This window comes from Delphinus delphis, chromosome 8 (assembly GCF_949987515.2).
Source record: "Delphinus delphis chromosome 8, mDelDel1.2, whole genome shotgun sequence".
Lineage (NCBI taxonomy): Eukaryota > Metazoa > Chordata > Mammalia > Artiodactyla > Delphinidae > Delphinus > Delphinus delphis.
In genome coordinates, this window is record NC_082690.1 from 64,517,848 (window position 1) to 64,545,181 (window position 27,334).

The 27,334-nt window shown below is 43.9% G+C and overlaps 1 protein-coding gene across 3 annotated transcripts in view; it reads right to left on the minus strand.

The window, feature by feature from the left end:
- Window positions 1-1,709: 1,709 nt before the first annotated feature.
- The window catches only part of DENND5A (DENN domain containing 5A), a 108,712-nt gene continuing 83,087 nt past the window's right edge, over window positions 1,710-27,334 (minus strand). Inside the window, exons 11-23 of one of the 3 annotated variants that reach the window (XM_069540944.1) lie at window positions 25,845-25,976; window positions 21,228-21,380; window positions 15,604-15,688; window positions 13,963-14,047; window positions 13,046-13,174; window positions 9,292-9,413; window positions 7,979-8,124; window positions 7,282-7,400; window positions 6,708-6,889; window positions 6,013-6,095; window positions 5,392-5,515; window positions 4,258-4,392; window positions 1,710-2,729 (exon numbers count right to left, since the gene is read on the minus strand). In XM_069540944.1, coding sequence (XP_069397045.1) covers window positions 2,650-2,729; window positions 4,258-4,392; window positions 5,392-5,515; window positions 6,013-6,095; window positions 6,708-6,889; window positions 7,282-7,400; window positions 7,979-8,124; window positions 9,292-9,413; window positions 13,046-13,174; window positions 13,963-14,047; window positions 15,604-15,688; window positions 21,228-21,380; window positions 25,845-25,976 — 1,575 coding nt within the window. In that variant the 3' untranslated portion in view covers window positions 1,710-2,649. Of the gene's footprint in view, window positions 2,730-4,223; window positions 4,393-5,391; window positions 5,516-6,012; window positions 6,096-6,707; window positions 6,890-7,281; window positions 7,401-7,978; window positions 8,125-9,291; window positions 9,414-13,045; window positions 13,175-13,962; window positions 14,048-15,603; window positions 15,689-21,227; window positions 21,381-25,844; window positions 25,977-27,334 lie in introns of those variants that run through there. The other 2 variants (XM_060018464.1, XM_060018467.1) reach the window with 2 other exon arrangements.

Sequence of the window (27,334 nt, forward strand, 5' to 3'; positions counted from 1 at the left end):
AGAGCTTGATACAATGGGGTAATAACAATGACCAACATTTACACACAGCTGACCTATTCCAGGCATATATGCAGAGTCATTTAGTCCTCACAACAAACCTATGAGGCAGCCACTATTACCATTCCCATTTCATCGATGGTAAGTAAACTGAAGTTCGGAAAAGTTACATAGCTTGCTCTAAGTCCCAGTAGCAGAGCAAGAATTCAACCAAAGGACTTTGGCCCATAGTATAGTCTGTGATGTTAACCAGTGCCAATGAATTCATGTATTCCACAGACACCTACTAGGTACATAACCTGTGCCAGCTACTACTTCATGAACAAAGTGGATTGGGTTCCTCCCTCATAAAACTTACATTTAGAATTACCAAATAATTAGTATAATGGTTGCCGATGTTAGGAAGAAAAATAAAGCAGAATAGGGGAAAAAAGTGACCGTTGGTATTTTAGAGTGGTCAGAGTAGGTCTCTCTAAGGACATCTGAGCAGAGACCCGAATCCAATAAGGGAGTAGTTGTCAATGGAAAAGCCACAAGCTTGGAGTGAAACAGTCTGGTAACTGCAAACTACTTACATGATGTGTGGCCTTGGGCAAGTGACTAACCTTCTCCGAACTTCGATTTCCTCACCTATAAACTGGGAATAATCTAAACTTGCCTTGCAGAGTTGTGAGTAAAAGGGAGAGGTATGCGTAAAGCACCTGGCTTAAGGTCATCTCTGATCTCGGCCCACAACATACACATGCTCCAGAGGCACTGCCTACCTGCCCCACTTCCAAAAGAACCTGAAGACTCCCACCACCCGCTCACACCCTCTGCCGGCAGGACGGCGCACTGCAGCTGTCCCGGAAGCCTCCAGTTGCTTTCCTCACCTCTTTAAAAAGCCTCACCTGAGCACTGTCAGTCATCAGGGAAGGAGATGAACAAGAGACCCTCCCCGCCCTCTAGGAGCTCAGTCTAGGGAGTGGGCCCAAAATGAAAGCAGGTAATAACAACCCAGAGAGGAAGTCCCAGCATCTAAGAAACTACAGGAGCACAATGAGGGAATGATTAACCGTGCCCGGGGTGGGGGGTGGGGGGTGGTAAAGGAAACCCTGAACAATGAACATAAGTGGACAAGAGGGGAGGCATTCCACGCAGAGAACAGAACATGCAAAGTCAGGGAAGCATAAAAGAGGACACTGATTGGCTTGAGGTGCTGTACTTGATTGTGCTACACTTCTGGAGCTTCCTGCCAAAGCAGCTTGGTTGAAGAATAAAACCAAAGGAAGCTGATTCCCAGGACCCTTATAAAGCTCTATCACCTGCCATCCTGGGAAAAAGCAAATCTTCTCTCAAGAAAAAGCTTTCCTTCCCGAGGGCAGACAGGGTCTCCTGTGCCGTGTTCCCACACCTGGTCTTTCTTACCCTTCAAGAAATGGCCCATCCCGTCTCGGTCAAGTGACAACTTTTGCAACCTTGGCCAGGTCTTTTCCCCTCTCTGCCTCAGCCTCCTCCTCTGGGTAGTGGGAAATTAACCCTGGGATGCATCCCTCTCAAACAGCCAGGAAAGCTCCTGGTGCCGCAGTGGGTAGGACCCAGGACACACAAGGCCCTCTGGGCAGTCCTGGCCTGGGAGGCGATGCTACAGCCTGGTTCTCTCAGACAGACCCAGCTGCACCCTCTATTACCCACTCCTCACAATACCCCATGAAAGTCAGGGACCCACACAGTTCTGTTTCAGGTGTTTTATTAAGTGGGCCATACTGCAGCTGGTTTCTAAGTCGCAAAATAACATAAATTTAACAATGATAACATAGCCAGTTAGACTGTGACAGCTTTTTCTTTCCTTAGAAAAAAGAAAAAGACTTAAAACACACAATGGAGGGTTAAATAAATAATACATAAAAGAAAGAAAAGGAAAACCTGTTAAAACGTGCTTATGTTTACTTCTGTGCAACTGTGTGCCAAGAGGAAACTGATTTTCTGCACGACGATACATCCTGGCATGTCTCCTTCCCAAATAATACTGACAAAAAAAAGACAAGACATGGAGCTGACTCATCAGTGCTTGTAGAGGCACTACTAAAAATCCCTTTGATTGGAGCTTGGGGCTTCCTGCTCAGCACACCTGTATGTGGCCCGTGAAAGCCAAATATCCATAATAATGTTAATATAGAAAACATCAGTTTAAAAACCATGTGGAATGGCCTCATTAACGCGGCGGGGACGAGGAAGCAGAACTGCCCCGCACGTGCCGCAGGCTCAGTCCAGGGAGGCCGCAGGCTCCAGCGCGTGGCCACGGCGAGGGAGGGCACCAGCTTCAAAATAAGCGGCACCAACCTCGTCTCCCTCTCCCTATCACTCTTTCACATGAAAGTGTGTAAAAAGCAAATCAGCAAATAAACTCTAAAATAGATTATTTATTCCAAAAATCCTCTACTTTTCTTTTTACAGTGAGTGTACATCTCCTCTCATCTCCTGCACAACTCGCGTAGGTCCCTTTGGGAAGAAGGGGGGAGAGCTACAGGCGAGTCTCTGGGTCCTGCTGCTAGCTGGTGCTGGGAAGTCAGATGTCGATGCCCTTGACCAGGGATGTCTCCAGCGTGATGTTGAACTCCTGCAGTGTCTGCAGCACGCGGATCAAGGAATTGACAAGTGTGTGGTCTTTGATCAGCGCCACATCCTCATACATGTGTGCGGTGATGGGGCAGTCAGCCAGCAGGGCGATCCAGTGGTGCAGGAGGTGATCTCTGGCAGGGAAGGATCAGTCCAGATGCGTCAGAAGGGAAAGGGAAGGGACACGGTTAGCGAAAGCCCAAGGGAGAAACCTGCTCCATCACACCCTGAACAAAGTCTGAAGCTGGAGAAGCAGATATCTCCCCGCAGCCCCCTTTCCCTCCCCTAAGAGCACTTGGCGAAGATGTCTTACACAGCTTTAAAAGGCCCCCACTGTGGGCTACCGAGCCCTAGGGATGCCAATCCAACCTGACCCAAACAGGCCCTGTCATCTGCCAGAAGGCCTGCTCCGCCTCCCCCTCTAGCCCCCCAGACAACCCCACCAACAAGACACCATGTCCTGTCAGCAGCACTTCCTCCATCTCAACAGCCAATCTCTCCTAGATCGTCGCTCCTCCCCACAGCGACCACCACCAGGAATAACACTGCAAGCTGACATCCACATAGCACTCAGCATGTGCCAGCCACCATTATAAGAGATTTAACCTTCATGACAACCCCATGATGTGAGGTAGGTGTTATCGGTGCTATTATTATCCCCACTTTACAGATGAAGAAAGTGAGGTTGATGGAGGTTAAGCAGCTTGTCCAAGAGCACACAGCTAGTAAGTGGCTGATCTGCGATGTGAACCTGGTGAATCTGGTTCCTGAATCTGTTTTTAACCACTATGCTAACTCCCTCCCTTGCACGGCCTAAATAAAAACTGCCTTGTTTATCTGGGCTTCGTGCTCTCACCTGACCCACTGGAATAACCCCTAACAATTTTGCCCATGAATACCATCCATGATATCAAATCACTATCATTTCAGTCCCCTGATTAAAAATCAACTCTGTCCCAGCTCCTCATGGCCCCTATCCCTTAAAGTGTTTCCTTCCCACATTCCACCTGTTATTTCCTGACCCCACATGCTTTGCTTCCTTTAGGGCCTCTCTGTTAGTTCTGTCTGCTTCAAGCTCCCTCCTCACGTCTACCCTCCCGTTAAGGCTCACCTCAAATACCACCTACTCCCTGAGCCTCCTCTGATCCTTCTCCTCTACATTTTCAGCAAACGTTACGAATGCGTACTTTTTTGAACTCTCCCAAACTTCTGCCTTGTACTAAATAATCAGGACAGGTGAACTTCTAAATGGTAGAGACCGTATTTTATTCAGCTCTATTCCCACACCTTCCATGAGGCCTGGCACATTCAAATGTTTGTTAAAGAAATTACTAGATATATACCCTCTACTTCAAATTTTGTCAGGGAGACAGTTTTATTCCTTCACATCAAAATGTGGCCCCTCCTCCCCAGTTACACACACACTTTCATCCCCACCCTACCCCTCTCTCTCACACGCACACACACACACACGCGTGGCGCATGAAGAAAAGTAAGGGCCTCTACCAAGGCCTCACCTGCCCAAGGGCACCTGGCCATTAGCCACTCCCCACCCCCGCACCACACTGGGCCTCCAGCACCATCTTCAGGGCTGGCCGTGTGCACACTGGGCCATGAGGCTGCAGTACCTGGCTCCCAAGCACACCAGCATCTGAAACTTGCCATCCTTGCCAATGTTCCGGGGATTATTGTTGATCGCAGTGACAAAACGGCAGAAGTTCCGGGCCCTCGTATGCCAGTTTTCCTCAGGAACAAGTTCATTCTGCTCCAAAGTCTCGTAATAGGTTTGTGCTTTTTCTGTGAAGAGGAGACAAGCCTGCCAGTGACAAAGGCTCTCAAAACCAACCTGTCCCTGACTGTCCTGTAGGCCACTTGCCACAGGCCTACCTCCGTGTCAACACAAGTAACTTAGTAGGAATAACATGAGTGCTCTGAGGCCACTGGTCACATTTCAAAATGATCCTTATGAATGTCTGGAATTCTGCTGAGAAAGAGGAAGCTGCATCCTGCTGTGAAGCAGCCAAGTACTTGCTTTTTGTTAGTTGTGGTCTCAGACTTCAATTCTAAAGGCATCCTAAAAATCACACATGACTGACCAACGTTCAACATTGCATCTTCAACTGAAAATGAGAGAGACTATGTATATTTAGTTTGAAAAATTTGAAAATTTTTGAAAATTTGAAAATTTGTGTTTCATTCACTTTGATAGTATGGTTTAACTGGCCATTTTGTCTTCATGTTTTATTTTGAAACCATTTACTTTATAAAATGTTCCATATGGATATTTATTTTCACTTTGAATAAATTAAAACAATTGGTACTTTAAAAAAAAAATAAAAATAAAAAATGATCCTTATGTTCCCTATCTCTGTATTTTAAATTTCTTTATGTGGCCCTTGATATAAAGATGGTCCTTTCTCAACAAAACTCTTGAGGGAGAAGCTTCTTGCATCAAATTCTCCAAGGGGGTGTAACACAGGGCTTGGACTCCAACGCAACTGGTCTTTTGGACCTATGAGCAGGAAGTGTGAGGAGTCATGACTAAGCCTGTATTATATATGACAGATGCCTGGAAAGAACCCTTCCTGTCCAATTCTCAGGAGATGAGGGGCGAAGGGTGGGAGGGCTTCTGTTATTACCTCCGAGAAAAGCCAGGGCAAACAAACACATCTAACCTGAGAGTCACCTGATTTGGCTTCTGTACCTCAGACCCCAGTGGTCAGCACCCACATTATGCTGATGATTCCCCCACGTCTCTGCATGCTTTTCCCACCCTCACACCCTAGCCCAACTCACCCAAGAAATCCCAAATGAAGACATTTTTGAAGAGCCGCGGTGATTTAAATCCATGCTGGAAAGCCTGTTCCAGGGCCGAGACAAGGCCACATTCTCCACAAAGCAACAGCGTAAGACTACCTCGCTATATAAGGAAACAGGAGAGAATGCCAGGCTTGCCTCAGCCAAGATGCCCTCCCACCACTGCATCCCCAGCCCACTGCCCACACCTGGGAGGGCAGCAAAAGACATGCAGGGACCTTGTCTAGTCTCCCCAGCACCTGGCAGGGCCTGACTTAGAGCAGTTCTCAGTAAATAGCTATTGAATGAACAGATGATGGTTCTGGGCCCCCAGCAGGGGACAAAGCCCATGTGGCCAATGTTCAGGGAGACCCAGACAATTTCAGAAGAGGACAGAAATACACTGTCCATTGGAGACCCAGGGACTCTGCTGGGTTGTCAGTGAGTAAGGAAAACAGGGCAACCCTAGGCACAGGCCCCCAGAGAAAGGAATCTGCTGAATCTCAAACTAACTGAGGCACACACTCCGTGTGCTGGGCTGTCCACAGCACATGGGCCTGGAACAAGATTATTCTCTCTTACTCAATATAAGGCCCTGGGTTGGAGGGCAGGGAGGCTCACCTCTTTCTCAGGCTTATGGAAGTGCTTCACGATGCCATTGACTGCCTCACCGATGGACTCCTGGATCTGCCCAGTGTTCAGCTCTGATAAAAATCAAGCAGATATCCAGTCTCAGGTTAACAGTACTTAGTTGACTGAGCAAAAGACTGAGGACATAAGAAGACCCACAGGAGAGGTAGGGCAGCTTGGACCCTGGGAAGAGTGGCTCTTGCCCACCCAATTTTGCTGAGCTAGCTCTTCCTAAAATCTTGGGACAAAAAGCAAAAGCTAGGATCTTAGAGTTCTGTCTCCAGAAGATGCTGGTCAAGTTTCTTCTCCACTTTTCTCTGGAACTTTTGGCAACCAAAAGAGTGCCAAGACTTGACAGTAAAGCTCAGGAACCAGGAAGGGGAAGGGCAGAAAGTAAACCCCTCTCCTCTATAGGGGCACATACAAATAGCACAGAGGACCCAGGCCAGGATCCAGGAGCTCTCCCCTCTCCTTCCAGTCCTCTAACAAGAGTGCCAACCCCCCACAACTGATTCATGAGAAGAGGGTGACAAATGCCTGGGGCTGCTTTGTCTTTGTCGGCAGAGGTGGTTCCTGAGGCAGCTGCACAGGCTGCGGGGAATCTGGGCTCCCTTATCAGTACTTCCAGAAATCTGCCCATTCCCCAGGCAGGGCAACATGAGGGCCCGGCCCCATCTCCCACTTACTGGGCTTGCTGTTGGGTGAGATGGTAACGAGCCTCCGGATGACGCTGGGAGACTGCTGCAGGGGCGGGGTCCGGCATGGCCTCTCGTCCACCTCAGGCTGGGATGTGAGCAGGTCCCCGACTAGGACCCGCTCCAGGCTTCCGTCATCCATGCCCTTCCCCAACCACCGGCCACACGGGAACCTGAGGGTCAGGCAATAGCCTGTCAGAACTGCCAGCTCCTTCAGCGTCCCTGATCAGCAAAGGCCATCAAAAAGCCAATCCCTGAGGACAGGCTCTGAAACCGGGCTGGGGATCCTCAAGGCCCTGCTCCTCATCCCACCGTGCGGCATCAGGGAAGCCACCCGAGTGACAGGTGGCCTGGAACCTGTGCACAGCGATGTCATACACCTTCACTTGTAAAGCCCTCCTTCTATTTCTTTTCAGGGCATGAGGCAGAGCCAAACAGGAAGTTGCCTCCGCCTATCACAACCTAAAAGGTCTCCCTGAGAACCCCACATACCCAAGCATCAAACACAGCCCCTGGTGGTACACCTAGCCCCACTGTCTCTGGGCATAGCTGAGGGAACACTTACTTGTAGGTATGTCCGGTGATCTCATTCCTGACCATCACATACTCAACAAGCCATTTGGCATACAGCCCAGAGTTATCATGGCCTATCTGCACCGTAGTGAGCTTCCCCAAGTTCTGGTACTGTGAGAGAACAGCCAAACAAAGAAGATGGGGTAGGTCAAGAAAACAGAAGAAAAGCGCCACACTCCTCAGAGGCACACATCTGACTGGCTCCCTGCAACGTGGCCCCCCAGTATCTGCAGGGGCAGAGCTCATGGCTCCACCTACTGCCAAAGCTGGCAGTATAGTACTACCTCATGAGGCACGATGCCAAGAAAGAAAGAGACACTACCTGGAGGAAGACTAGGGCCTGGGAGCAGAAGGCTCTGGAAATGGCAGAGCAGTCTGAGCTCTCTGTGAACATTTGGGCTCAGCAGCTGAAAGAATTCTTGGGAGTTTTTCAATACACCATGGACAAGGAGGTATGCAAGTCCAGATGGGTGCCTTCCAGCCAGAAACCACTTAGACAGGGCAGGTTCCCCCGTCCTCAGGTCAACCCTTGGCTCTGGCCTCTGATCGTCTTGAGACAGGTCAGCTGCGCTGAAGCGTAACACTGCATAGAGCAAGGCCTCTAAAACGCTGGAGAAAGCTTCCCAAAGTAGCTGTTGAAACTCAGATCCCCATAGAGCCTGGGGCTGTGGTCACCAGATAACACGTACCTCGAAGGTCATCTCTAACACATTCCTGGGAATCTGCAGGATCTGTGTCTCACCCAGTTCTCCCGAGATGCAGATCCATGGGTTGGCGGTGAACATGGAGCCCCCCAGCTTCTTGCTCGGTACGATCAGGATGTGGTAAGGAATCACTGTTTAGGGGAAGCCACAAAGGCATTGGAGGGGATCGGGAATCCCTCCCATACCTGAGAGGGCCCTGACCTGCCCCAGGTGTGCTGGCATGATTGGGGTTCCTGGTACATAGCCTGGAGCAGCAGGTCCTGAGGACCCAGTCTCTGGCTGGCTTAGAATATTAGCCAATCTTCCCCTCAATCTCACTCCTCCCAGGGTTATCACCCAAACATCCAAATCCAAGCCCATCTGCAAGCTCAGAGTTAAGTAAACCTGTTCCTTAAACAATATCACTAACTCAACACTGCACTGAATTGCTTTTCAGAGCACTTTTCTATCTATCATCTCAAGGACTCTAATAACAATCTCCAGAGAGGCCAGGCAGGTATCACAATGCCTCTTCTGAGGAACTGAGAGGGAAATAGTTTCCCCCAGGTCTCCTATATTCCAGTCCAGTGCTGCTTCCACTGAAGCCTACAACCCTTTTCTCTGAGAGGGAGGATGGGTGTCATATAGAACAAGAGTCCACCATTGCTGAAGCTGCTGAGTCACTGGCCAAACAACTAGTCATGGGGCAAATTCAGACCATCCCCCACCAAACAAAGCATCCTAGCACCAAAGAAAGTTGAGGCTCCAAGGGCCTTCCTTAGACCATTTTAAACCCTCTTCCTCGCTCTGCAAATAGGGAGACCGAGCCCCACTGCAGGAGTAGACACTGCTCACAGATCCATAATGAGTTAGGGCAGAACAGGGCCTGGACCCAAACCTCCCACTGCCATCTGGAGTTTTTTCTGCTACTTCAGGAAGAGTTGTTGTTCCCTGGGGGCTACTCTGAAACTTTCTGTAATGCTGAATGACTCTCTCAGCCCAAAACAAGAGGGAGGTTTCTTTACAGGTGTGCAGGGAGGGCAGTGAACTTCACCCCCCACACCCCACTCCACCTTAGGCCCCCAGCACCCAGGACCACAGTAACAACACAATGGCCAAAAGCGCTCAGCTCCCTAGTTCAGAACAAGAGTAAGAAGCCTGAGAGAAAATACAACCTCCAAGGAGGGCAAGTACACCTCTCCCCACAGAAGAAAGTACAAGTGATAATCTTTCTTTAAAAAGGGGACAGTAAGTTAGCCTCAGACAGGCTCATGAAGACTGGCATTGGGAAGGCTAGTGGGGAGCACAGGGCTACTCACGGATAGTTGTGAAGACATTGGTGAAGCAGAAGTAATCGACGGCATTGAAAGAGAGGAGGTGATAGAGGAACTGCTCCTTCTCATCATCACTGCGCAGGAAGGCATAGCGCTTGTACAACTTTCTGTCGGAGAAGAGGCAATACATCAGTCTCCCAGACAAAAGGAGGGATAAGAGGCTAGAATTATTCAGTTCTGAAAGGACACAGCTAAGGGAAGAATGTGAGTCAAGCCTCAAGCTCTTTAGGGCCACCGAAAAAAGGAACAAAGCCAGCTACTCCAACTGAAGGCTAGAGGGAAAGTGGCTTTAGCTACAGCAGGAACAACAAAAACCAAACTCCACCTGTGTCCAAGAGTTGACGTTACTATAATGTAAAGTGTCAGACGTCATGGGATCTTCTTTCCTAACCTGAGGGCTTCTATAGGGCCCATACACCCCAGTGTATGGTGTAGGAGTAGCAACAGCAGGAGGTTGTTACCAGAGCTAGTCTCTGACCCTCAGCAGACCTGAGATCCACAAGTCAGAACACTGCTCTGAACATGAATGTAAGCTGAGGACAGCTTCAGAGGCAAGGAATGGAATGATCCAGGTCATAGGCAACGAAGAGCTGTGCAGACGATGTCCTTCCCCTCTTTTCAAATTTCCTCCCATCCCCACCCCTCATCCACTGCTCACTCATCAAAGGCCAACCCCTCTGCCTGACACTGCAGGCCTCTGGGCCTGCACAGCAATGGTACCTTCCCCAAGTAGCAGGGACACAGAGAGCCAAACGCACAGGCCCCCAGCACAAGAAACACACAGAGAACAAAGGAAGGTCCCTGTCCTGCCTGCCCAGACTGCAGTCACCATGCCAGAGAGGTATGGGATTCAGTAGACCTGTGAGGTTCTACCTAGACAGTTTATAAGGTAGGAAAATTCACCAACCAAAACCTACTCTGTGCAGGTGCTGGAGAGGGAAGCACCTATCCTCACATACAGTCTAGATGAATAAATCTGATAAAGGCCACAGTATAAGACATAATGAGTTGCCAAATGAAAGGCACTCTCTGGGAATTTAAAGACCCAGAAGTTTCGATGGTCCTAGAACAGGAGGGCCTAAAGGATGGCACAAATTTAGACAGGGGTTGTAGAAGAAGGAGAAGGACAGGGTATAAAAGCCAGTTTGGCTAGAGTTGAGGGCTCAGAGAAGTGATCAGTCAGCAATGAGACTGAAAAGTATGGCTAGGGTAAAACGAAGGCAGGCCCTAAATATTCAGGCTAAAGAGTTTGTAATCTGCCCTACAAGTAATATGTTTCTTAGAAGTAAAGGGAAAGCCATAACCAACTTCAAGAAATTTGAATTTAGTACAGCTGAAGGGTGAAAGGGGCATGAGGATGAAACCTAGGGAGTGGAAGTAAATAAGGAGACAGATGGAACAGCGGCTAAGGACCTGAAATGTATATGTGGGAGGTAAAGTTAAGCAAGGAGTCACACGAACTCCAAAGTGTGAACCGAGGTAGGGAGAAGGAGTATTGGGAGAGGTACATGGTTCATGCCTCCAATGAAAGCAAATTTTAATAAGTGGAAAACAAATGGATAATGATAACACAGACCACCAGTGGTAAAAAAAAAAAAAAAAGGAATGAACAAATACTGTAACAAATGCTATGGGTGCCCAGAGGAGGAATGGACTAAGTCTCTGGGTAGTCTAGGCAAACTCTGGCAAAGAAGACTTCTGACTAGGCCCTGAAAGGGCTGAACACATCCTGAGAAGTGTGAGGGGTTTGATGTGGCTAGAGCTTTAAGCAAACTTAGGAGAAAGGTGAGAGAGGGTAGGATGGAGTAGTAGGTAGGTTTTGATGAAGTACACCTTTCTCTCTCCCTATATCCCACCCAAAACGCAATCTGTGGCAGCAAAACTCTCATTTTATACTCACTGGAGTAAATTCTAAGCTTTTGTCCTCTAACAGGGCTACAGTTTAAAGAAACCAAAATTAGTCTCCTCACCAAAGTCTGTGCCCTGTTTGCTCCTGCCTAGGCCCTTAAGTTCACAGGCCCTAGACCTATCCACTGCCCTAGACCTTCATAAAGATCCTGGGCTTGACTCCCTCTTGGCTACCTCTCTGCCATGTCCTCCTGCCAACTTGCAGCATCTCCTGACAGACGATGCCCACACCGGCCAACAGGAATCACTTCTGCCCTGTCAGCCCCTAGTGCCCACACAGCCACAGATTTTCCCAGGACACACAACTGTCCTCTAGAATCTGGTATGCAAACAATTCCCTTCCAAACTCCAGGCTTAAATGTCCACTTGTTCTCTTTTAGTTGTCCTTCCAATCTTCAAATATTATTCCTAAACCTTTTCACCACTAAAGGGAATCAAATGTAAGCACTTTAAGAGTTGTTATTTGCAACCTCTCAAAGTGAGCTCTCTAATCTATCAACATTTTGAAACTGGTTTCTTGCTGTGGTTTAAACACACAATAAAGTCTAAAAAATTACATTTTCACTTTAAATAAAAACAGATTCTTCAGGTTTAATCAATTCACTTACACAAAATTTCCCCAAGGTCCACTTCTCTGCTTTATTGTCCACAGGAAAGTCACATAATAAAGGATACCATGAAAAGATGCCCAAGGAAATGCCAAAAAGAAAAATGCCCAATAGGCTTGCCAATGAAGAAAGAACCAAACATATTATATATAGAAAAAGACAGAGAGGTGGTAACTGAGAGGCAGAGAAGGGAGACAGCCTTCCTCCCCACTCCTGCTCTAGTAACTAGGGTATGGAATGAATGCAAAGGATATAAAATCAAGAGAAGGGAACTGTAGATTTAGTGGTTCCTAGGAGTGAGGAAGAGCAAGGACCTGGTTACTCTGGGCTGGCCTAGGCTCAGGAGAGAACAAAAGATATAGGGTATATCTTAGAAGTTTCTTTTTAATTCTCCAATCCTTTCCTCCTCAAGACAGGAAAGAGACCAAGAAAATGCCCTATGCCCAACAGGTATACAGATCACTTGAGTGCCACAAGGAGAGGAGGACCCCCCAAAACTTTGAGGTATCCAATGAGGATTCCATCCTTCTCACTACGTCTGTAAGAAAGCTATTTGGGGGGGCGGGGATATAGACCAAGAAGGTAGGGAGAACAGATATAACAGAATTATTCTTCTACAGATAAAGAAAGAGAAGAAGAAATGTTACATCACCAAAAACTTCAGGAAGAATATATCACCAAAACAAGAAAAGTCCTCCCATCTTCTTTACGGGAACTGATCCAAGGTAGAGCACAGCAAGAGTTCATTGGTTGACCAATGGCTGAAAGAGCCTGGATAAACCATAGTAAGTCCCAGAAGAGAAACCAACAGCCAAAAGGGAGGACCACTGCTTCCTGGAGTGGTTGTGGCTAGAGGCCCGAAGAATCCAGGCCTTTAGAACTAAGTTAGGAAAAAAAAAAAGAACTAAGTTAGAGAGCATGAAGTCAACTGATTATGTCTGAATGTTCCTACTAAAACAAGTGTGCTGTGTTGAGCAGCGCCAAAAGAGTTAATTCATCTACAGGAAAATATAAAAAATATTGCAGTGTAAGTGTACAACAGTGTTCTACAAAGAAAAGAATAAAGAAAAAAAGAAGAAATGCTGCAAAACCTTCATATGCAATTTGAGTTTAGCTGAATTCAGCAGTAATGATACACTGAATACCCTTCCCTTCCCACGGGGGTTTCCAATCCCTCCCGCCATTCCCAGGAGCTGGTTATACTCCAAGTGGAGTGGCCTTACTTGGTGAGCTCATGGTCTGAGAGAAGCTGCTTCAGGTGTCTGGAAAGTAACTTTTTTTCCATGGACAGTCGCACCCATGCTCTGGCTTTTCCCACATCAGTCTTGATTTCCCCAATGTTCTGGATGTGCCTGAAGGGGGAATGGGAAAAGGGGAGTGGAGGATAGGGTGGGAGATTAACTCACTATCAATACCTCCCCTGTAACACCAAAGGAAGCCTGGCCAGGAAGCCCTACTGCATCCTGAGAGAGTCCATCTCTCTTGTTCTCTAAATCCTGAGCTTCCATGTAACTTTGCCAGATAGACTCAGCATAATTTGGGGGGGCTTGGGAGGAAGCCAGTACAGCTCTTAAAAAGCAAGGCTAACCCCAGAGGTCTCAGGCCTTGAAATACTCTGGTGTAATTCTCCAAAAATGTCAGGAAACACAATTGCTTGTACAGCTCTACAAATGCATCATGAAGCACAGGACCAATGAGGAGGGATTCCTGGTTAAATGAGACACTGTAGAAGCCCAGGTCACTGAGACCCTGCTATTTAAAGTGGACACCTCAGACTTCCCTGGTGGCGCAGTGGTTAAGAATCCACCTGCCAATGCAGGGGACACAGGTTCAAGCCCTGGTCCGGGAAGGTCCCACATGCTGTGGAGCAACTAAGCCCGTGCGCCACAACTACTCAGCCTGCATGCCACAACTATGGAAGCCCATGCACCTAGAGCCCGTGCTCTGCAACAAGAGAATCTACCATAATGAGAAGCCCACGCACCAAAACGAAGAGTAGCCCCCGCTCGCCACAACTAGAGAAAGCCTGCGCACAGCAACGAAGACCCAACGTAGCCAAAAATAAATAAATAAAGTGGACACCTAAGCAGCAACTGAAAACAGGATTTTAGTGTCTTATTACAAATGAGCCCAGACTGACCTCATATCCTGAATGAGGGAGATTCTCAGGGGAGGCATGACTGAGCTGGCATCAGACTTCCTCCGTTCTGAATCAAGAAATATTCCTAGAACAAAAAGTTGGTTAAGTCCAAAGAGATCTGTATACCCAAATAGTTGACTACCCTTCTTATCTCAAATCACAAATATCTACAGAAAAAAGCTGGGGTTACTTTGGTAACACTTTGATCAATCATTTCATGAATATTAAGTACCTACCAGGTATCAAATTTTATACTTTTATGCATATTATCTCACTTAATTCTCTAACAACTTATAAGATAGCCATGGACGGTATCACAGAGGAGGAAACTGAAATTCAGAGAGGTTAGCTGCTTTGCCCCAATCACCAAGTGGCAAAGTCAGGACTGGAAGGAACACAGATCCTCTGGCTCCTAATCCAGTGTGTTCTCATCATAATCCATGGAAGCAGTGCTTCCACTAGGAGCTACTACGCATGTCCTGCTCTTGCCTCAAAATGGACTACAAAAGAGCCAAGGGAATATGTAAAGAACATGATCCAGAATGCTTAGGACCTCTAGATACAACACCTTTATATCCTCATGTTTGGCCCAACATTTAAAATTAGTATCTTCATCATTCAGCTGCTGATAATTTTTGGCTACAGTTTATCCCTTGGCAATAAATTCTACAGCTTTCCTGAGAAGACTCTGCTCTCATACTCAGAAAGTGGACAAAAAACTCCTTATGAGGCTACTTTGGGAGCTTTTGTACCTAGTTTTTTGCCCACTGTCTTCCCCATGTTCAGTGCTAGCTGAGATCAACTAATTCAAGGCCAAAGACAACACTGAGTATATGCCTACCTTTTCGCCCCCACTTAAACTTATCTTTACCATTAGGACAAAAACATCTAAGAAAGTTAAACAAACTCCCTGGCAGAGAGAGGAGAATGAAGGATGGTATGAAGGGGAGATGCTGCCAAGAAGAAAAGGAAGGAGGGAGACTGTCCTGGAAGGGACACTGCAGGATGTTATAAAGAACAGTAGACCAGGAGACAAGAGGCCTGGCTCCTAATCTGGCCTCTTCTATCAATTCACTGTGTGATCTTGAGTAAATTAAATTCCTCTCTGGATCCCAGTTTCCTCCTCTTGTAAAAAAAGGGGGCTGGACTAGATGATTTCTGGGGTCCCTGCCAACTCTGATATTTTTATTAAATATAAACAGAAAGCAAATGGAAGGGATCATGCACACCAGGCCTTGACTTTGAGCAGTTCCAAGGCAGGACACTGACAAACAGGCTCTCTTAACTGATAGGATAGATCATCTCAATGTTCATCTCAGAGAAATAAAACAAAAGACTCTGAAAACACTCTAAACACAGGACATCAGTATCAATCCAAATTCATTTAAAACCCAAATTTATTCTAAGACTGGCCTCTTGCTGATATAAATCTTCTATCTCACTGATCAAGTGTATAGAAACACATAATAAAAGCAAACCCCATGGTTTTGGCATGCTCTGTGGTTCAGAGAGCCCTGTGGCTTAAACATTACAGAGTAAAGACTTCATTGACCTGGAACAGTCTGCTACAGATGATCACTTCAGTGGGGGATGGGAAAGTAAGTGGAGGGAGTTTGGCCAATGGTGCAGAGACCATCTTACCTGAGGTACTGAGGTTTCCTGATGTGAGTTTTCTCTGCCGGTTTTCCTGATAATGTAACAGGTGGGACCACAAGGCTGATTTCCCCTGGAACCAATGCAAGGGAGAAATATCTATCAGTTTAGATTTCTAAGGGCAAGGCATCTAGTGAGCGGAGTCAGAGATAATTTGAACATATAGATATGCGCTTTTGCTAAAAAGTATCTGTCCTATTTGTTATCTCGATGTACACCCAGATGCAATGTATACAAATATATATCCCCTTACTAAAATCCAGGAGAAATATAAAGAAGAATGGAAGGGAACAGAAAAAGAAATGATCCCCCACTGGGAATAGGAAGGACGTGGCCAAAAAAGAGCCTGGGAATGGACCAGTGGATAAGAAAGAAAAAAGCAAATAATCTATCAATCTCTAAATGGTCTGTTGGTTGAAGGTCAGCTTGGGTAGTGCATGATGGCTTTTGCACAGAGGAATGGATACCGAGCCTACAAGATTCTGTGACAGCTCCCGAATTTCCTAAAATATTTAAAGGCATTCCTGCCCTTAGTGCAGCCTAGGGAGGGTAAGTCATCACAAGGATGGGGATTTACTGTGGAAGGTACTTTGAAGAAGCCTGCAGGAAAGGAGGCCAGTACTTAACTGCAAATCTGAGATATACTATAGTCGACACAGCAGAACCTTGGCATTTGAAAATATAAAAGCTGCAGTTTAAACTGCTGGAGACACGCAGTGATTTGTCATTTTACCAAGGCACAAATCTGAACAGCATTCTCAAGCCTGACATAAGGAAGCAATTTGCCTACATAGTGAATAAGCCTAGCTGGTCACCCAGCAACTGCTTTGTCTCTTTCTAGTCATCCTTCAGTACACAGTGACCCTTGTTATGGGATTAAAAACTTTATTTCAGATTCATGGTAAATGCTCCTATATAGTTGATATAATATAAATGTAGTATAAGTTTGTTTTAATAGTAGGATTTATTATGATCATTTTATAAGTCACTTAGTTTCTGTATTTCATAAAAGTAAGAGTAATAATAAGCACAGAAGCTACCATGTCTTGAATTTTTCTATGAACTAAGCACTATGTTATATGTTTAAAATACACTACTCTGTTTAATGCTTTCAACAGTCCTAAAAGGTAGATACCTCTATCCCCATTTTCTTTAGAAAAGAGCAAATTGAGGATCAGAAAGACTAAGTAACTTGTAAAAGATCACACAGCTAGGAAGTAGAGTGTTGGGCAAGCTTAAGTATATCTAATATTAGAACCATTGCTGTTAATAATGATGCTATATGGCTGCTTCTGGAAGAGAGCATTTAACTTCTGAAGTTATATTTTCTGAAGAAAATTTTATTCTCTGGAATGAATGTGAGGATTTAAGTTCTCAAGATTTTCCCCCTGAGGATATTGAGGATCTGTTTTATTCTTAACCTCCAACTTGATCTGTTTTGGGGGGAAAAAAATCAAGCATTTGAATGGAAAAAAAACCCTCATCTATAGATCAGCAAGCTGTTGACATAAACTTGCTGTAAGTTTGACTTTCCTACAAGATTTAACCAACTTAAAACCCAACAACCCCAATGGCAGTTTTTTAAAAATCACACAAGTTAAAACTAGACAAGACCATTTTTTTAAATTCACTGAATTACCAAATGTTTGAGAAAACAGCTGTTCAACAACATCAATGAGACTACTCCTAAACTGTTACTAACTGGTATATTAATACAATGTACGTAGAAGACAATACGAGACCTTAAAATATTCATGCTCTTTGATTTAGTAATACAACTTCTAGAAACCCATTCATCCATCCATTTACTGAAACCATAGCATAGGCCCCTAAAAAGGCAGAGACAGCCTTTTTCATCACTGTATCCCCAAAATCTGGGCAGACGAGGAAAGCAGCCTCCCTTAACAGAACTGTCTGGAAGTAAAGTACAGCTGGTCACCAGAAAGTCCTCACATGCAATGATACCGAAGAGCCAAAGGCAAGAGCAACACCAGGCCACTGTGCCAGAAGGACGCCCGGGTGCTCAGTGATTGCACTGGTGAGGACGGAGAGCCAGGGCAAGAGTGAGAGAGCAGCAGCTGGGCTGAAACCTAGTGACAGGGCACTGGGGGTTTTCTAGTTCAAGAGACATGGATTATTCTTTTCCTCTTTTGCAAAGGGGCTGATTGGGATTGCAAGATTCAATGCAGTCCCACTACCCATTTGGGAACGTGGCCACACAATATATAGCACCAGATTCTCCAAGAATGTCACATGCATGAAAGATGAGAAACAACCCCTTTTCATTTACCAGTCCTCAAATGGCAGCAGTTACAAAAACAGTATGAAAAAAACAAACCTCACCTTTAATTGTCAGAAAATATACTAAAGGAGAAAGTCCATGTCCTCGGAAAATGTCACCGAAAGCCAAAGAAAATGGTGAGGATAACAGAGGTTTTTATGAGGACTTGCGGCAGGCAGCCCTGCAGGCAGCTAATAACAAAACCTAGGAGGCCAGCAGCAAAAACCGCGGTTTGGGTTCTCTCTACTTTCTAAGCAGATACTATGGGTAGTTGCTCAGTAACGTGCCCTAAAAATCAGAAAATGGGTAGTTGCTCAGTGACGTGGCCAAAAAATCAGAAAAATCAAATAACTCAAACAACCAATAATAAAGGATTGATTCAGAGAGGGGTGATAAGATCACCCTCTGAGAGTGAATTTGATCGCAATCGGGTACACGATGGAAGAGACCAGGGAGCCAGGTTATAATCCCTGGACTGCAACATAACTGAAGAATGTCTCAGCAGGAGAAAAGTAGTCTAAACACAGGCTAACAAAATGGAGGCCTAAGGAGAACATGCTGTAGGAACCCCACAAAGACAGTCAGGGTTCAATCCCCAACTGAACAATCCCTACCAGCAGGCACAGACCCTCACTTCCTTCTGTGACACTGTCAGTGGTTCACTTTTAGAGCTCCAAAAGCAGGACTAAGAACAAAATGTAACCTCAATTGAAAAGCCCCCACTATCTCTCTACTGGTTTCTCACCAGTAAGTAGCCTCTGTCTATCCAAACTGAGAGGGGGATCAAATGGGCTCCAAAAGAAATTCCTCAAGCTATGGGAATTCTTTAAGGATATAGATGCAAAGCCTCAAGGTTTAAAACACCTATGATGATATGGTATTATCATTTTTTTAATGCCTCACTAACTCCCTGAAGACTTTTATGGAGAATATCAAGAAGTTTTGAGAGGCATATGTTTTACCAAAAAACCGAAAGAGCTCAACTATATTGCCAGGCTTGCTAAACTTCAAAGAAAATGATAAAATGATTATGTATATTCTACTCATTTATTACAGAGAAAAGGAAAGAAACAGAAATCCTTCATGTAGAACCCAGCATAATAAGAGCTGTCATATGCTGCATACCCACCGCATGCCAGGTACTTTTTTTTACTACATCTAATTATCATAACAATCCTGAAAGTTAGGTTTTAGCTCACAGTGTTGTTACTATACTATAAGACTCTCAACATTTTAGGGATGTGATACACAATTATTAACATTTTAAAAAATCTATAATCACAGTGCTGTTTGTAATACTGAAAAATCAGAAATAACTCAACCAACCAATAATAAAGGATTGATTCAAGTACTGCACATCTATACAATGGAAACAATTAAAACTGAGATTTTAGAGGAATAACCACAAACATTTACAGAGAAACTCCCAGATAACAGGCTGTGAGCTTAGTGCTTTACACAAATTATCTTATCAAATCCTCACAAGAATCCTACAGAGGTGGTTCTTTTAAAATTCCATCATACACATGAGGAAACAGAAGCTTAGAGAAGCTAGGTACCATGCTCAGTTTCGTAAACTTAAAGCAGGAATTAAACCCAGGACTATCTGATTTATAGTCTCAGCTCTTAAACACTTACTATACTATCACCTAATTAGTTAAGGACATGGAAAAGATATTCTGAGGCAAGAAAAAACAAGTTCCAAAACATTATGTACAGTATGATCCCATTTGGATTTTTTTTAAAAACAGCTTTATTGAGACATACTTCACATTACCATAAAATTCATACTTATAAAGTGTACAAAGTTCTGTACCAAAAAAAAAAATCTGTTTCAGTATAGTCACAGAGTTGTGCAACCATCACCACTACCTAATTTTAGGTGATTTTTACCACCCCAAAAAACTCATTAGCAGTCACTCCTTATCCCTCCCTAGCCTGTGGCAACCCCTAACCTACTTTCTATCTATGGATTTGCCTGTTCTGGACATTTTATAGAAATGAGATCATATACTATGTGGTCTTCTGTGACTGACTTCTTCCTCTTAGTATGTTTTCAAATTTCATCTATATTGTACCATGTATCCACACTTCATTCCTTTTATTGCTGAAAAATATTCCACTGTATGAATATACCACATTCAGTTTATCCATTCACCAGCTTATGGACATTTGGGTTGTTCCAACTTTTGGTTATTAGGAATAATGCTGCTAGGAATATGAACATTTTCATACACATATTTACATAGACATGTTTCCCTTTCTCTTGAGTACATAGCTAGGAGTGGACTTGCTGGGTCATATGATAACTCTAACATTTCAAGGAATTGCCAGATTGTTTTCCAAAGAGGCTGCACCACTTTACATTCCCATCAGCAATATCTGAAGGTTCCAATTTCTCTGCATCCTTACTAACTCTTGTTATTGTCTGTCTTCTTTATTTTACCTATCCTAGTAGATGTGAAAAGGTATCTCATTGCAGTTCTGTTGGATTTTTAAATATACAGCTGTACATGGGCATACGTGTACAGAAAAATGTTTTGAAGGACAGATGAGGTAGATTGTCTCTATGCCCATGAGAATGAAAACTCCAGGAGGGCAGAGATCTTGGTCTGCTTTGTTCACTGAGGTATCTCAAGTACCTACAACAGTGCCTGGCACACTGCAGGCCCTAAATAAATATTTGCTGGATACTTACATATATTTCCTAATTTTTCCATAATAAAACTGCTTTTGAAAACTTTTCAAGTTCTTTTCAAATTTAAAAATGCATGAAAGTGTAAGCTGTCCATCTTGCCTAGTTATTCAAAGTACAGTATTTTGAAATAAGGAGATTCTCTTGGTACTGAGCAGTAAAAATCAAACTTACTCAACTTTTTTGGTATTCTCTCAAATCTTTAGAAGGTTAAGCTATCTGATTATAAAAGAAATGTTAATGACAGACCTTTTCCCACTGGGAATACAAATAGTGAAGGACCCTTAAAATACATTTGGTACTTCCTGAGCTCCAAGTTCTCTTTCTTTTGTGTTCTATCTCCAGACTAGGACCAGCTACCAAACAGGATCTATCAGTTTGGCTTTCAGCTCTGTTTGCAGGAAAAAAGATGCCACTTTTAAAATGTCTGACAAATACACAGATTTATAAAGCTTATTTTTAAAGAAGATAGCTTGGGTCACATTTATTTACTTATTTGTTGAACTATTTCAAGTCTCACTCCAAAAGCACCATGCACCATTCTTCAAAGCCAGTCAGCTGGAAAAGTGTGGGAAAGCTAGTAAGCAAAAACAGGAAGACAGTCTGCTCAACAGGGAGAGGCCAGACATTCATTACCTGTTTCACTTGTAGCCCATGACTCCAAATCCTTTCCAGGAGGTCACAAAGGCTGGCAATCAAGGTGTTCTCTTCCACTCCTGTGATGTTCACCTCCCCGTGCCCTAGCTCCACAGCCTCTCGGCCCATCTTCTCCACCAGCATCCTCTTGGTCTGTAAGAAATCAGTCGGTAAGATTAGACACCCACAGTTAGCCAGATCACATTCAACTAGACAGGGTTGTGGCCAACTGCCCAGCATATCTGCTGGGCTGGGAGTAAGACCCACAGATAAAGAGTGTATTTATTCTCCACCACTGAGGTCAGGTTATAGTAGAGGGCCTTCTTCAAAGAAGATAAAAACACAGAAATCACTATTTGACCCTGGGCAAGTGATTTCATCACTCTAGATTCAGTTTTTACATTTATGAGATGAAAAGAGTTGAATAAAACCCTTTGGTCATGCTCATCTCTGATATTCTCTGATTCTGACTGCTTAACTGACCCTATTAAACAAACCTTTCAGCATTTAATCCTAGAAATATATCTAAAGTATCCATCAAGGGAATGAAAAGTTGAGGAGGAATAATTTACTTTTAGGTAAAATTTTTCATGTGCTCATTGTAAAACAAAAACAAAAAACCACACTGAATAATGATAATTGCAGCTTTGTGCCAGGCACTGTACTAAGTATTACATTATCTCATTTAAGCCTAATAACTCTATGAGAAGTATTACTATTTTTCACAATTTACTGATAAGGAAATTGAGGTCAGAGAACTTAAGTAACTTGCCCAAATTCACACAGCAAAGCAGCAGCAAATCTGGTCTTTGAACCTAAAGCTGCCTGAATATTGAATCCAAGTTCTTAAGGAAGATTTAATCATGTTATAAATTTGTGACATATAAAAATCTAGGGGCTTCCCTGGTGGCGCAGTGGTTAAGAATCCGCCTGCCAGTGCAGGGGACACGGATTCCAGCCCCAGTCTGAGAAGATCCCACATGTCACGGAGAAAATAAGCCTGTGTGCCACAACTACTGAGCCTGCGCTCAAGAGCCCACAAGCCACAACTACTGAGCCCACGTGACACAACTACCGAAGCCCGTGTGCCTAGAGCCCGTGCTCCGCAACAAGAGAGGCCACCACAATGAGAAGCCTGCGCACCGCGACGATGAGCAGCTCCCACTCGCCGCAACTAGAGAAAGCCCGCGCGCAGCAACGAAGACCCAACACAGCCAAAAATAAAAATCAATAAAATAAATTTATAAAAAAAAAAAAAGAATCTAAAGAGCAAGGAAAAATATCACCCCATACCCTACCCTGCAGAAGCAACAACTCTTAACACTTTGGCATATTTCTTTCCAGTGTTACTATTTTTAATTTTTTATTGTGAAATATATCTCATATACAGACACATATGTGTGTATGGGAGTGTATACTATTAGACTATCATAACCATCAACGAGATTAAGAAAAAAAATATTGCCCATCTATACCTTTGAAGAATCCCATGTGCCTTCTCCAATCACCTTTCCCACTCTAGAAGTGATCACTGTTCTGACTTACATAGTAAAACTACAGAAATGCAAGGAAATGATTAACACCTATATTTGTATCCCTAAACAATGTAGTTTAGTTTTGCCAGTATGGTTTTTTTGTTGTTATTTTCTTTTTAAAATTTATTTATTTTATTTATTTATTTTTGGCTGCATTGGGTCTTTGTTGCTGTGTGCAGGCTTTCTCTAGTTGTGGCGAGCGGGGGCCACTCTTCGTTGCAGTGTGCAGGCTTCTCATTGCACTGGCTTTTCTTGTTGCAGAGCGCGGGCTCTAGGCTCTTGGGCTTCAGCAGTTGTGGCACACGGGCTCAGCAGTTGTGGCTCGTGGGCTCTAGAGCACAGGCACAGTAATTGTGGCGCATGGGCTTAGCTGCTCCACGGCATGTGGGATCTCCCCGGACCGGGGCTCGAACCTGTGTCCCCTGCATTGGCAGGCAGATTCTTAACCACTGCGCCACCAGGGAAGCCCCTTTTGTTATTTTCTTTTTCACTTAACTTTATGTTTGTGAAATTCATACACACTGATCAATATATCTGTTGTCTATTTCCACACTGTATAGCATTCCACTGTATAAATATACTGCAATTTATTATTTATTCTCCTACTGACTGGCATTTGGGTTGTTTCCGGTTTGGGACTATTACAAAGAATTCTGCTGTAAACGTCTCGTACATATCTCCTGGGTCATGCTGCAAAGGTTTCTCTAGGGAGTATACCTAGGAGAAGAATACTGGATAATAAATGCTATGCTGTTTTGCAAAGCAATCATACCAATTTACATTTCCAACAGTATCAGAGTTCCCTGTTGCTCCACATGCTAGCCAACAGTTGATAGCGTTAGGCTATTCTTCAATTCTAACATGTACACTTTTCCACATAACAACAAATCTGAAATTAGGATATATTTCACCATCATTGTTGACCAGGCAGTAGACATAAGAAAGTTGTCACTGCCAGAGCATGCATCTCAAAACTTGAAAATGAATGCAAGGGGCATGGAAAACAAATCCCAGAGACAAGAGACAAGCCCTCTTTCAAAAAAGGCAGCATCACCAATGTTCTTGATGGGAGAAAAGACAACATTATTGGGAAAAATCATGGATATCAACGACTTAGAATGAACTGATGAAGTTTTTAAGATGCCTGAATTCAAAATATCAGTACTGGTATATCAACCTAACTTGTAACAGTAATAATTTTTTCTTCAAGAGAAAGTATATTTGATTTCATCCCATAAATGAGCATCACTTAGAAACTGAAATGCAGGAAAACCTTTTTTTTCCATTGATGAATAAACAGGATGTAGTAGGGGCCAAGTTAGTTCAACTGTCCTAAAAAGCACAGTATACTGACTTGGTTGAAAGGCTGTATTTTTATTAGAAATTTAAGTTCTGAACTAAAATATTAAAAGTTAAGAATGACTATCTTGGGACTTCCCTGGCGGCACAGTGGTTAAGAATCCCTCTGCCAATGCAGGGGACATAGGTTTGATCCCTGGTCCCAGAAGATCCCACATGCCGCAGAGCAACTAAGCCTGTGCGCCGCAACTACTGAGCCTGCGCTCTAAAGCCCGCAAGCCACAACTACTGAGCCCACACGCCACAACTACTGAAGCCTGCGTACCTAGAGCCCGTGCACTGCAACAAGAGAAGCCACCACAATGAGAAGCCCGTACACTGCAACAAAGAGTAGCCCCCACTCACTGCAACCAGAGAAAGCCCGTCGCAGCAACGAAGACCCAAGGCAACCAAAAATAAAAATAATAATTTTAAAAATAAAAGAAAGCAGATCTCTACAAATCTGTTATTAAAAAAAAAAAAAGAATGACTGTCTTTTGATCCAGCAATCGCACTTCTGAGTATATATCCAAAAGAACTGAAATTAGGATCTCAAAGAAATATCTGCATCCCCATGTTCATTGCAGCATATTCATGAAAGCCTAGATATAGAAACTACCCAAGTATCTACCAATAGATGAATGGCTAAACAATATGTTGTATATACATACATATGATGGAGTATTATTCAGCCTTTAAAAAGCCTTAAAAAAGAAGGAAATCCTGCCATTTGCAGCAACGTGGATGAACCTGGACGACATTATGCTAAGTGAAATAAGCCAAACAGGACAAATACTACATGATTCCACTTATATAAGGTATCTGAAATAGTCAAACAAATTCATAGAAGCAGAGAATAGAATGGTGGTTGCTAGGGGCTGTGGGGAGGGAAAAACAGAATTGTTGCTCAAGAGGTATGAAGTTTCGGTATTCATAGGTAAGAAGAATAAGCTCTGGAGATCTGCTGTACAACATAGCACCTATAATAATACAATATTGTGCAATTTAAAATGTTAAGAGGACAGATCTCATGTTGTGCTCTTACCCCAAAAACAAACAAAAAACGCAAAAGAATATAAGGAAATTTTTGGAAGTGACAGATATGTCTACCTTGATTGGTGGTAACAGTATCACCAGTGTATGCATATGTCCAAACTCATCAAGATGTATACAATATATGTGTGCAATTTTTTGTATATCAATTATACCTTAATATAGCTTTAAAAAATTACTCTTCTTGTAGAATGGAAGAAAAACATGCCAACAGCAAGCTTAAACTGAATAATACACCTTCATCTGGCACACAGTAGGCACTCAGCGAATTCTTGTTTCTAGACACGAGATCAGTGCTATCAGATTAAATCAGAGAGGCAAAAACATTTGCATACGTGTAAGACTAATCTGTTGAAGACAATACAACTACATTACTTACTTAAGATACTACTTACTTAAAATTAATGATTTTAAGTAACATAAGATGTCTAAAATTAAAAACTACATCTGTCTCTCAGTTTTAAAGAATACATATTAAGTTTTTATCAAGCAAAGTGTGCTTGCTCTCAATTAATGGTATATTTTATTTAAAACAAATACACCTAATTCCAAGTTAAAAGGATCTTAACATTAGTACTATCCCATTATATTAACAATGTTTTCAAAATCAAGAAAAGAGTGGTCAGAGCTAGGCCTTGGTCTCATCTTGGCTGCCAAGGAAAATACACATTCAGAAGTGTCCACAGCTCACCTTGTTACGGCATTCCTTCAGCAGACCCTCCACAAACTTCCAGTTGGTTTGGGCAATCACTGACGGGGAAAGGTTGGACAGTTTGGGCTGGCGGATGGTGCTGCCCATATTCCTGGCTTCCTGGATGTACTTCTAAAGCAAAAGGAAAAATCAAAGACTCTTAGTGCCCGTGCACACAGACCACAGGCAACCAGTACTGCTGGGGCCTGAAGAGGGCACTATCACCCTGCACTTTCTTACTGCCTCTTTCCTAGGCTCAGGGCAAAGTTTAAAATGCAGTGCTTGTATCGTAGGGAAAACTGAGAAAATATGATGAATTAATTCTGTTTTTTCTAATGTAAAGCCCTCTTGGCTTTAATGATACAAGAGGTAAAAAACATATGGCTGCAACATGTATGAGTGTGCAAACTCCTATGAGTAGGCAAACCAACTCAAATCTCAGAGTACTATTGAGGAAAATCATTTTCCCCACCAAGTTTGGAGGAATTTAATTCCTCTGCTCATATCAAAGATATCCATCCTTGCTGAATTAGGGCCTGAAGAACATGTGTGTACACTCAAAACAACAACTGCATTTTCTGATTTTCTACAGTTTGCTGGTGATTCCCCATATGCTGTCTGTTTTAACATATAACCAAATCAATGTAGTAAATTGCACACTGACATCCTCTCAGTATCCCAGGTTCACAACCAACATTTTTACTCCCAACTTCTTTCTTTCCCCATATTTATTCCAGTAGTACAATTCTGTCCATTCTATCTTCTGGCCCCTCAATCTGCCCCTACTACCAGCCCCTAAGATTAGGCTTCAATTACTATCACTTGCACTACTGCTACCTGCTCCTAACTTGCTAGCTACCTCCAGTACCTCTTGCCTCCCAAATATTCTGCCCACAGCCTCCTTCACACAACCACCACCAAACTTTGGATCCTGCCATCTCCTTTATTTGCAATACTCATCTTTTTTTTTTTTTTGCAGTATGCGGGACTCTCACTGCTGTGGCCTCTCCCGTTGCGGAGCACAGGCTCTGGACGCGCAGGCCCAGCGGCCACAGCTCACGGGCCCAGCCGCTCCGCGGCATGTGGGATCCTCCCGGACCGGGACACGAACCCATGTCCCCTGCATCGGCAGGCGGACTCTCAACCACTGCGCCACCAGGGAAGCCCGCAATACTCATCTTTGTCCCTAACAATCCTATCGTCCTCAAGACTTAAACAGATGCTGGTTCCTCCAAACAGTCTTGTTTGAGATTACCCCAGACAGAACTGACCTCTGCTTTCTCTAATCAGTGATCAAACACTGGCGTGCCTCTCATATGGCCCTTTCATATGGACTTTGCTCCCTTAATAAACTGGTATTCCCTGAGGACAAGGCTACCTCCTAATCATCTTTATATTTCAAAGTGTTTACTATAGTGATTTTGACCAAGAAAACGTACTCAATAAACACTGCTGAAAGAAATAATATGGAGGTGAGGTGGAAGACCCAG